Source organism: Mustela nivalis, assembly GCF_964662115.1.
Source record: "Mustela nivalis genome assembly, chromosome: 2".
Classification (NCBI taxonomy): Eukaryota; Metazoa; Chordata; class Mammalia; order Carnivora; family Mustelidae; genus Mustela; species Mustela nivalis.
Window position 1 is genome coordinate 138522579 of NC_139021.1, and position 12141 is coordinate 138534719.

Genomic DNA, 12141 nt, shown 5'->3' on the forward strand with positions numbered 1-12141 from the left:
GCTGTGCTGGCTGCAGGACTGGTCTCTGAGCTGGAGGTGCCAGACCTGCACAGGACCCTCAGTTCTGCAGCTATGACCCTAGACAGTGTTGGACACATATTTGCAGGCTTGATCTGCCACCTCTTGGCTCTGCCCCTTTTGTGGAAGAATTGTTTTTAGTTGCATTGGTATCTGATATACCGGTTTTATTTACTGCTGCTTTTAGTACCTAGAATATAGTAGGCCTTTATTCGCTGAATGAACTTCAGAACAGTTAGGCGAGGCACTTGGCCCCAGCTAGGTGGCACTTCCAGGAGGCTCTGCACGGTGTCCCACTGGGCTTGGATTAGCTACATGATGGGGGCGGGGAGGGGCACAGTGCTCACTGCTGACTTCTAGCTCCTGAGAGGTGGGCTTGTGGCAGGGGACACTAATTGCTGTGGGAGATGGAGCCCATATGTATCCCACTCACTCTGTTCCACAACCCATAGGGATGGACTGCTACCGTTATATGCAGTTACGTTTTCCTAAAAAAGTAGTGTTCTATCAAGAGGCAACCAAAATTCAAGAAAAATAATCATTATATGGTGTCAGGTTCAATCAGACATGAATCAATGTGAATACCCATGGATAAACCCTGAAACAGAAACACAGCACTGTAATTTGACTCCAACACAGACACAGAAAGATTCCAGAATGTCTCACCCACACCCAAAGAGCTGAAAAAGCAGGGGGCTATAACTGAGTCAATCGCTACTTGAATCCCTTTGTACAAAAGATGTAAAAAAGGCAAAGGATTAGATAGTATCACCAGTCGGAAATATGAATTTGTTAACGCATGAGACCATTTAAATGCATTTTTATTTTTTCCCCAACAGGCCTAGAGTAAAATCCCAACCTCCTATGGGACTTCCTTTCAAGACACTGCTCTCTGGATCCGGTGTCATGTGCTTGCATAAAACTAATGCCAGGGCAGCAGGTCACTCCACTGGGGAGTTTGCACACCCACCTAGGGCACACACATCAGGGAGCACAGAGTAGGGCCCACCAGCCAACACCGCCTATGCTAGGGGTCTCTGCAGGGCTGCCGCAGCGATGAGGACCCATGGTCTCTGAATGGGTGGTGTGTTGCTTCATTAAGCCTTCTATCTCCGCAGTGCCACATGCTGATTGATCCCAGGCCCCTGCCCGCATGTAGCACCATCACACACCGCGTGTCCAGGCACCCAGAGTCCTTGCTCAAGCAGCAGGCAGCTCCTGGCGGGGCTGTCTTTATTACTCACAGCCCTGCACATCAGCACATCAGCTCCCATCCCCACTTCAGAGACATGTCACACATGTCGGGTGCTGGTGCTCCCTCCCACTTGGGGCGTCCACCCTCCCACGGATGTGTCTTCTTGCAGTTCTGGATCTGAGCAGACCCAAGACTTACTCCCCAGGCAGGTTTTTGGGAAGGCAGCTGTGGCACTCTGTGGCTCTTGGCTGGTTGTATGAGGGAAGCAAGGCCTGTGCTGAGGTTTCAGATGGCACCCCTGAGTAAGTCTGTTAATAGGCTTCATCTGTGTTGGAACCAGGCTAGCACAGTTCAGAGATAAGGGGAGTGGATGTGGGAGAGGGAGGAAGATGAAAATTGACTTTTTCACCTTAAGAGAACTTCCTAAGTCAACCTCATGGGTACAGGGCCATGTCCTTAGGGCCAAACTAATTTAAACAGAATTTAAACCAGAGAAGGGCCAAAGGTTCAGGTAAAGAATTCTGGATTCAGGATCCCATCAGGATGCGAAAGAAAGCATTCATCCTGACAGGCCCACAGTTGATGGTTACATGAAGTGCCTCAGCAGCATTAACTCAGAACTTTCAGGAATCAGCTAGAGATGTCCGAAGAAGTAGAGTGTGATTCTGTGTACTACAACTTGAATTGTGAGTGCCTGCCTACTCCCTCCCCACCCACGCACCCACCTCTTTAACAGCCAAACCATTTTCTCCCTCAATAATAAACTTACATCTCTTCAGTCTGCACTGCTGTTTCTTCCAGGGGCGGGATACAAAGAGAGAAATTAGCAATGTTGCTTCAGAAGCAGAGCTTCCTAGGTGCATGGAGCCAGAAGGTAGGGTCAAAGTCCTACTTTTACCATCACCTCACTCCCAACTAAGCATCCTTGGTTTTCCAAGGCCCCCGGGCAAGGAAGGAAGAGCCAGGGCAGTGGGACTTGGCTCTGGATAGGAGAGGGAAGGGCAGGCTTCACGGAATATTCTCCAGAGGGAGTAGTGAGCGGCAGCCATACCACTTCTCTTGTGACCTTGGCCCAATCTTACGGAGCAAATTCAGTACAAAGCATCATGGTCTCTGGCAGCAAAACCCTTCTGCTCAGATAAGCTATGTACATTTTCTTCTGTTGCACAAAACCCCATCACAAACCTTGTGGGGTCCTCCTGGGATACCCTGCTAGCGCTCCTCCAGGCCTGACACGTGCTCTCAGTTGTTAGATTTAATTTTTTAGGAACCTGCTACTGCCAAATGGGGCACACCACCAGCTCTAGCTCCCTCTCCACCACCACCTGGGCCTCCTCCCTTCCTGTCTGGGTGGCCCTTTCACCTCTGCCTGTACCCAGAAGGGCCTTACCCCACCTCTGCCCCCAGGCACTTTTTAGCCCAGAGCTCTGCACCTGCCCTGCTTGCTCTGCAGCTATGGGAGGCAGGGCCCCTGCATGGATACCTCAGGGGGTGTGGTCACCGCCCAAGCAATGCAGGGGCCTGGACCAGCTTCACCCCATTACCTCCACGCATACTGACCATCCCCACCGCAGTGGGCTCCAAATTCTGGCAAGACTTCTAATGGCCATGAAGAATGGGTCCCACTCTTGTCACAAAGGCATGGTCCACCCATGGAGGTCAGTGGTAGACAAAAACAATGGGGTATGGGGCGCCTGGGTGGCTCAGTGGGTTAAAGCCTCTGCGTTTAGCTCAGGTCATGATCCCAGAGTCCTGAGATCAAGCCCCGAATCGGGCTTTCTGCTCAGCAGGGAGCCTGCCTCCCCCTTTCTCTCTGCCTGCTTCTCTGCCTACTTGTGATCTCTGTTTGTCAAATAAATAAATAAAGTCTTTAAAACAAAAACAAAACAATGGGGTGGCTAGAGGCCTCTGTGGAAGATGTTTCAGAGCAGCTTGGGCCTCATGACGGTTTTAGCTCAGTTACAAATCCTAGGCAGTCCCATCTGCTTAACCAGTTTTTCCGGTGATACTTCAATGCTGGCTTTCTTGGTTTCTATAGCCTCTTGCTTTCAAATTTCAAAAGTAAAGCCAAAATAATAACTCCAAACTCTCCAAACTGAATAAATAAATAATAGTGATAATATTTACATGAGTAGGCCATGTTGAGAGATTCAAGCATGACCAGCAACAGAAAAACCAGAACAGGCCCTGGTCTCAGACCTTACAGCTGGCTCTGGCTCATGGTGGGATACTCCTGAAAGCCGACGGTTGGAAGGATGAGCTGAGAATGAGCAAAGATGCCTGGCTGGGGCCTTCTGGTGAGGCTAGGGTTTCAAACAGACAAACCTCAGTTCTCCTAACCAGGCACTGTGGTGTGATGAGGGACCTGGGTGAGCTGTTCCTGGGGACGTAGAGGCCTTCTCTGCGTGACGGCATTGGGGGTGATATCAGGGACTGTCCCAGAAAGCACAATCTCTCTGGGTCAGCTGCCAGTCTCAACTCCTTTCCAGACAGGACAAGGAGCCGAGGTCAGGAATGGTCTCCTCTTCCCTGAACTATGTGACAAGGGGGATGTGGAATTCGTTTGTGTCGAAGATCAAGGGTCTCCTGGGAGGGCTTGGGTCCCTGTCAGCCTTGTGTAGCAGCTTGAAGAGCCCAGTTCCGATGTTCATGGGGATCCCCATGATGATGCATTCAGACACTCCTGAAATCAAACAGACACGGCATTAGGTGGCTTTTCACCACACAGGTGGGCTCCCAGCTCTCCTCTCCGTCTGGGCCACAGCTGCTCTGTAGGAGCAGAACCCTGACTTTGCCACCCAATGTTTCCTCAGTTTAGGGCCTAGAAGAAAAGCAAACAGGCTGATGGTAAAGACAAGTGCCTGTGGAAACAGCAAGAGAAACTTGTTCCCTATGCTCAGGGGTCAAGGCTGGGTCAAGCCTAACAGCTTACCAGCACCCCTGTGCCTTGGAAACCCACAGCCCTAATGGGAGTCACTTGGAAGGCAAGGCCCCTGCAGAGACAGGAGAAAGGCAATGGAGCAGATTCTTTCTCCGAACTGCAGTCCAGCTTTGGCTCAGACTTCTGGTTCTGTAACAAGCAAGTGCTTGCCTACTCTATTCCAGGCTTTGTGCTATTAGGAGACCAGAGAGACAAACTGCCAAGCTAAAGACCAACGTGGACCGAGGGCTGACTCTTAGTTAACAACAATGTAAAGGGCGAGGAAGGGGAAGATTTCACAGTGCAGGGTGGGGTGACCGTGCCAGGCCACCATCAAGGTGGCAGTTTGTGGGGCTGTAAGGCTCAGCACCCCAATGGTAGGGTCAAAGCACTGGCTATTAATTCCACTGTCAAGCACACTCACTCTTACTTTGGCCTTGGCCTTGTCCTGTTCTTCTGCCCCTATCTCTTCTCCCTTTTTCTTTCCTCTGACTTATCTTAAAAAATGATATAGTAATTTTTCTTTTCCTCTGTCTGCAACCTGTGTCCCTTTTGAAAAGAGAAGAGTTAATCTTAGGAACAAAGCAGCAGCATGTCCCCTGCCCGAGACCTCACCTGGCCAGCACCTGTTCGGCAAATCCATGTAAGACTGGGAGAGGAGACAGGAAATGGCCATGAGGAAGCCAACCTCTGGTGATAAGGATGGCAGCCAGGCTGGGAATCCTTGCTTGAGCCTGATGAGTATGTGACCTTGGCCTAGCTACTGAGCCCCCTGCGGACTCCCTTCTTCGACATGTGGTATGGGAGCCAGGGAAGAGCCAGCCGGGCAGCAGGTAGATGGTGACAGCTCTGCCAAGGCCCTTCTCTCCCAGGCCACCATCAGAGATGCACTGGGTGCTGTGGGGAGGCGGCCGGTGCAGGGCGAGACTCGTCAGCCAGTAAGATAGTTCCCTATGCGACTGGTGCAAAGGTTTAATACCTGTCCCTATAGATGTGCTGTGCTCAGTGCATGCAAGGTGCTGGGCTGGCAGCTCTCCTTCCCCAGAGGTCATGACAGCAGGGCCACCAGACGCTGCTCCCTCCTGTCAGCCCTGGCACCATACAGGAGGAGCAGGATCATACTGGCCCAACGCATCTCTAAGGTCTAGAACACTCACTGGTGCCCAGGTTGATCTTTTCTTCTTTGCCCCAAAAAGCTGTCTGTACTGACAGAGAAGCCTTCTAACAGATGAAGGGGGATACAGGGAGCCACAGCCAGGATGTGGAGATAAAAGATCTTATTTCCAATTCTGTGATCTGTGACTTTATGCCTAAAAAATAAACGCTCTGCCTACTCAGTTTCCTCACCTCCTGGGAATCCTCAGCCACAGTCTCAGCTATAAGCCACAAAGGCCCTCTGATGAAAGTCTTAGAAACACCAAACCTACCACACACGGAGTCCTTTTGCCCGAAGTAGGCAGCATCGAAGAGATGGTCAGCTGTCTTTTCAAAGGAGGCCAGCATCAGCACACTTTCTTTCATCTTGGCCAGGCCAAACCTCGTAATGCCCAGGACTTCACCCTGCATTGGGGGAGAAGGAGTCAGGGTGGTACTCACACCACTTACAGAAGGCCACAGCAAACCACACCCTCTGCCTCCCCTCAACATAGTTAGCCCAAATCGGCGAAGCAGCTGTTCAAGTCAGTCTCGGGTCAGGATAGGACCCTCACTGTAATCTGTCCCATTGGCATCCCCTTGAGGGCTAGCAGTCACTGACGACAGGGATCCTTACACTCCCAACCACATGCTGTTGGAACAAACAGTCACGAACTGAGAGCTAGTATTCAAAATCCAACTTTTAAAAAAGAGTACTTCTGGGACGCCTGGGTGGCTCAGTTGGTTAAGCAGCTGCCTTGGGCTCAGGTCATGATCCCAGCGTCCGGGGATCGAGTCCCACATCGGGCTCCTTGCTTCTCCCTCTGCCTCTGCCTGCCTGCCTGCCTGTGCTTGCTCGCTCTCTCTCCCTCTGTCTCTGACAAATAAATAAATAAAATCTTTAAAAAAAAAAAAAAAAAAGAGTACTTCTGAAGATATTTATTATGGCTCAAAGAAATCCAAACTCAAATAATTTAAAAGCCTCACAGTAGGGAAAGAGTTAAGTAAATTTAGGTGCTTTCGTTCAAGCAAACGCTGCACCATCATTAAAAAAGTATATTTATGGGGCACTTGGGTGGCTCAGTTCTTAAGCGTCTGCCTTTAGCTCAGGTCATGGGACTGAACACCGCACTGGCTCCTTGCTCAGCGGGAAGCCTGCTTCTCCCTCTCCCACTCCCCCTGCTTCTGTTCCCTCTCTCGCTATGTCTCTGTCAAAAAAATAAATAAAATCTTTAAAAAAAAAAAAGTATACTTATGGGGCCCCTGGGTGGCTCAGATGGTTGGATGTCTGCCTTTATTATTCACTTACTTATTTTTAAGGAATCTTTTTTTTTAAAAAAGATTTTATTTATTTATTTGCCAGACAGAGATCACAAGTAGGCAGAGAGGCAGGCAGAGAGAGAGGAAGGGAAGCAGGCTCCCTGCTGAGCAGAGAGCCGGATTCAGGGCTTGATTAAGGCAGAGGCTTTAACCCATTGAGCCACCCAGGCGCCCCTGGGTGTCTGCCTTTAGCTCAGGTCACAATCTCCATCCAGTTCCTGGGATGGAGCCCCACATCGGGCTCCCTGCTCAGTGGGGAGTCTGCGTCTCCCTCTCCCTCTCTCCGTGCTTGTGCTCTCTCAGATGAATAAATAAAATCTTAAAAAAAAACTATGTGACATGGAAAATAGGCAGAAAGTTACATGAAATAAGAGAAAACCCATAAGCCCACTATTCACTGCAAGAACATAACACAATATATGCAGAGAGAATAAGACCAGGAGGCAAGACTTAAAAGTGACAGCCTTTACTACAGGGAGGAGGAAACAGGTCATTTCTCTATCTGCTCTGTCATCAGGGACAGGTTCCTATGGGGAGGCACCATGAAAACCTTATGGCACTGCTACGGGACATGCGTACTACTATGGGGAATGGATACGTTTTGTAGAAAAAGAGAAAGAAAATGACCAACCTCATTTCCCACCTAGCCTCCCCTTCAGATCATGGTAACTTATCCTTTACCTGAAAATGGCTACAGAAATGTGAGGAATGGGTTCAATAGGAAATAAACACCTTGGTTTGCCATGGAAATCCCTGGGCTTTTGGCAATGGCTGGTTTTGCTCTAGGATAACATTTCTAATAAGGACAAAAATAGTAATGCCCCACCTCCTGTCACAAGGCTGTAAGTTTCATACCAGAGTTTCACCAGGACACCCAGCCCAACCCCATGCTTTGGTCTTTGAGCAATGGGGACATCCTGTTTTCTTTCTGCGGTGGTCATCACAGCTGCGTGTTCTCTAGGCAGCTGTGAGCCAGCTGGTGTGCCATGCACACCCACAAACCTTATAGGTCATCAGGTCGGAGAGCAGCATCACATGCCTTCTGTCAATGCTCATGCCATGGTTGACCATTGTGTACTGGATTTCATTGATGATCGTTGTCCGGGCAGCTTCGATGCCCAATGTTTTCTCCACCTACAGAGAGCCAGGCTGAGTGCAAGCAGCCTCTTCTGACACGGCGGCCCAAGTCCTCCCCACATCTTCCTCCGCTCAGCGGCTTCCCAGCACACTATAGGCCCTCTGCCAGAAATAGGCTGCTGGGCAATCTTTCATGCAGACCCAGAAGAAACAGTAGCATTTGTCACACCAGTGTGCTGGGACAACCCTGAGGTGACTCGGGGCATGAATGTTACCTCATAGGTGTTATTGGAGGTGGTGCGGGTACCCTTCACACCGTGGGTGGCCATGACTGCCCGCAGGTTATCACCCTCCACCAGGAGCTTGTATTTCTCCTTTCCGCTTTGCTCGTCGATGTGGATGACAGCTCTGGAAACCTCTGGGATGCCCTGCACCACCACCTGGACTCAGAGACACAGAAGGCTCAAAGCCCAGTGGGGCCGACAGCCACCCCCCTTCCCCCATCCTGGTAGCCTCTGAAATCACATGGCTGTGAGAACTGGGAACGTCATGCCTGGGTTGTCACCTTGACCAGCCCTGTTTCTCAGTGGGGTTTATCGGGAACATAACAAACCTGAAAGTACCCGGGTGCTGTTAGGGCTTAGGGAGAAAGCACAAGTTCAAGCGGCCGAGCCTCAGTCTACACCAGTTTTACCACAGAACACACAGGAATCTAACAGGTAGAGTTTGTGTGGCTGGGCAAAGGGGGATGTGGCAAGAAAGATGTGGGATATGGCAAGAAAGAAGAAATGGGGACCCCTCTCAGTCTCTGTAGTGACACAGTCCTCAGGTTTCCTGACACCTGGGTATTTGGGCCACAAGTAAACACAGTCTCTCCACCTACAAATGTCCAGGCATTAGGCTGGGTGGAGCCTCCAAGAGGGAACTTCTTTCTCACCTTGGGGAGATCCTCTTTCAGGAACTGCAGCACATAGTACATGGAGCTCTTGCTGTTCTCTCTGGGGGTGACACACACCACAGCCTCGCCATGAACAGCTACGTCGCCAGGCTTCACACGGAGCTTGGACATGCAGATGGAATAGCGCACGGTCTCAGCGTTTACCTGCAAGGTGACCAGACACGGCCCACCCACCCAGGATATTACTAACAGGGTTGGAGGCTTTGATTCCAGTGTTTCTTGGCCTTTTTCCATCACTGCCCCCTGACAAGCCTCATTTTTTCCCCTTACTCTTATTCCTCACCATAAAGTCCTAACATGTGACATATCGTATATTTGCTTATGTACCTCATAAGTATGTCTATTTTACTTATAAACAGAGGAGACTTTCTTCACAACCTCCTCTCACCCTAAACCAACTTTCGCCTCGACTGAAAATGCATGTTGCATTCACAGTAACACACACAGGCTCTGAGGTGGTTCCAGGAGGCAGTGGGCTGGAGAGCAGGACAATTTGTGTTAGTGAAGCCTCCCCTTCACCTGACCTCACCACAACTGCTCATGGGTCACATGCCTGGATGCAACTTAGCCCTAGTTCAAGAGTCATAAGGCACATGGCCAGAGGTAAGCCAGAGAAGTCCCTAGCCTGGAGACCTGACTGCTCAATTCTGGAATCATAGTCTTTGGGCAACACGAACTTGATACTTGAGAGAATGGGCTGAGACACAATGTGGCCAGGAAGACGAAAGTGCCAGAAAGTCACTCAGATTGCATCCCTGCCTCAGCTGCTCTGTGAGAAAGGCTGACAATCTCTCGATCTTTACCTGACCATGAACACCAGTAATACTAAGCCAGACTAGTCCATCCAGCCAAAAACATTGGAAGAGCCAGCCAGGCGCCATGCTGGGGCCCACACATGAGTAAGATACAGGTGGCCCTATAATCCTGCCAGACCCTCTAATATGTGTCACAGCAAACGGCTATCGTGGCCTCACAAAATTCCCGTGTGTCTTTAGGTGGGAATGTGTGTGTGAGGGTCAGGTTCAGAAAGAGAGAATTGGAAGGTATGATAGACTCTTACAGAACAGAAACCCAACGAAGCCTCGCCTCCTCGATGCTTCTCACACCTGGCTTAGCTCCTGCTCGGTGATCAGTGCCCAACCTGGGACTCACAGAGGATGACCTCCTACCTACATTTAATGACGTAACTCACTTCTAGTCTCAGAAGTCTGATCCGTTCCAGGGAGAGCTTGACGAGGATAAAGCAATCATCCGGAAGAAACACTTCTTCAATATACTCTGAAATCTGTCATGTCAGAAGATCAGAACATTACACGGTCACTCTCCCCCTTTAAAAAGCATACGCTGCTCATTTTGAGGGACCCAGGACAGAATGGCCCCACTGATTAGAAGGCCCACCACAACCAGAGTTTACATGTGCGTGCTTGCCACACTGCTGCTCCAAGTGTTCTTGTCACCAAGACGGATTTCTTACCTCTCCCAAGAGGGTTTTCTCAATTCTGCCCTTCACGAGGCGAGCGTAGTCTGCGTCATCATCCTTATCCAGCTGTGCTGTGATGATTGGGGTACTGAGAGAAGGCAGGGGTAGCGGTTACAGCCCAGGAAGGAGCCCATGGGGAGGCCGAGGCACTATAGGAATCCTAGTGCTAAAACCAGCTACAATTTCTGAAGCACTCACTGGAGGCTTCACATTCTTATCCAGACTTTCTCTGTTTAGAACTCACATGCAACCGACTCCATCAGTGAATGAGGTGGTTTTCGGAACATTCTTCCTGACCAAGTGAACCGACGTCTTCCTCTCTGGTCCTAGCAGGTAGTTATTTCAATTCTGTACTGACACTTCATGCTCGTGTATCAGAGCTTCTGCCACCCCTCTGTCCAATCCTATCACCCCCTTTCCAGGTTGACACCTGCCAATCACTCCTGGGAGACCAGAGCAATCAGAGCGGCAGTAGAGCTCCTGCCACCCTGGACGCCCACCAGTGCTGCTCTAGAACACAGTGTCGTGTTCCCTCATTGGATGCTATCTGTCATCACTCTGGAGGATTCAGATCACAGGTGAATCATCATGAGGTCACAGAATGCACTGTTAACGTAGTTCTATCTTTTCTGGTCTCAGATGACCTATAAATCCTACCACGAAATCACTAGGGAGTCAAAGACTGTGGCCACAGCTCAAGTGACAAACTCACCAGTCAAGCTTAGGCTGGGAATAACATCTGAAATTTAAACTGATACAGACATATTGATACAGTCTTTCCAGTCATTCTTCTTCTTCTTTTTTTTTTAATGTTTCTTTCTTTCATGTGACTTGTGGCCACAAAGAATGACTGCCTCATTTGTGACTATACCCAGTTTCCACTTATCTTTTTCTCAATGGGGTTTTTAAACAATCTGGATCTGATGAAGGCAAGCATGCCACCAGAGCTGACAATACCGCCCACTAACTACCAGCCGTAGTTAGAGAAGCACATGACAGGCAGCAGGAGAATAGAAGGGAGGTGGAGGGAAGCACCTGATAGCCTTGGAAGCATTGATGATCTCTTTGATCCGGGGCACACCGAGAGTAATGTTCATGGAGGCCACGCCCGCAAAGTGGAAAGTCTTCAGGGTCATCTGGGTGCCTGGTTCACCAATGCTCTGGGCACAAAGCGCGCCCACCGCAGAACCTGGCTCCATCTGCGCCCTAGAAGGTAAGGGCATGGAAGAAGAGTCCAGCAAAACTGTTGGGAAGAGGCTTCTGATTATCTCTTTTCAACAGAAAAAAATGCAGGTGTTGTCTGGGTCAGGAGGGAATATGCTATGAGCCAAGCCATGCTTTGACGGGAAGAACCTGGCATGGATCAGCCAGAGGTGTAGACAGGGGGGTCGGGTGGGGGTGCCACAGTCCAAGGGGCCCAATAATTGACGTGAACGCTGTGTGGCTACTTGTGGTCCGCTTGCAGTGACTGGGCCCAAACATCGACAGCCTGGAGAAGATCCAAGAGCTCTGCTAACAAACGGTGCCAACAGTAGACAGTGTAGCTGGTACCCACAAAGCATACTGGGAGTGACTCCATGGGGTAAAGACACTCAGAAATGCCTTTGCAATTATTTCTGCATCTTGGAACATCCAGCCTGCCTCCCCACTGGAACCCCTAAGAAGAGGTAATGGAACCTGCTCGCATGCTGGCACTGGAAATGCAGTGGGCAACAGGAAGGACAGGAGCCCCATGCGCCTGCCCCACAGTCTAGGCAAATTAGCATCTGTACCTCATGTACTTGTCCCTACAGGTCTCCAGGAACTTTTCGATTTGGGTGGGAGTGATCCGGTCCAACTGGTACAACACACGGGGCTGGAGGGACAGAAACCAAGTGAGGGGTCAGGCTGCGGGACCCGAGCCCATGAAGGCACCAGAGCCCGTTGGGGAAGCCGAGCACTACCTCTGTGGTACCATTGTCGTTGATGCCATATTTATCTCTGGTCTTCTTGATCTTCTCGGAAACGCCCTTGACGAAATTTTTTATTTCCTGAAAGAT

General features: G+C 50.2%; 1 protein-coding gene across 1 annotated transcript in view; it reads right to left on the minus strand.

Annotated features, from left to right (window-relative positions):
* Positions 1–3304: 3304 nt before the first annotated feature.
* POLR3A (RNA polymerase III subunit A) overlaps positions 3305–12141 on the minus strand; it is a 48406-nt gene continuing 39569 nt past the window's right edge. The window contains exons 22-31 of the mRNA XM_082719526.1: positions 12046–12132; positions 11875–11957; positions 11138–11308; positions 10097–10190; positions 9815–9907; positions 8602–8766; positions 7940–8104; positions 7590–7721; positions 5561–5693; positions 3305–3896 (exon numbers count right to left, since the gene is read on the minus strand). Of these exons, the coding sequence (XP_082575652.1) occupies positions 3748–3896; positions 5561–5693; positions 7590–7721; positions 7940–8104; positions 8602–8766; positions 9815–9907; positions 10097–10190; positions 11138–11308; positions 11875–11957; positions 12046–12132 (1272 nt within the window). The 3' untranslated portion in view covers positions 3305–3747. The remainder of the gene's footprint in view (positions 3897–5560; positions 5694–7589; positions 7722–7939; positions 8105–8601; positions 8767–9814; positions 9908–10096; positions 10191–11137; positions 11309–11874; positions 11958–12045; positions 12133–12141) is intronic.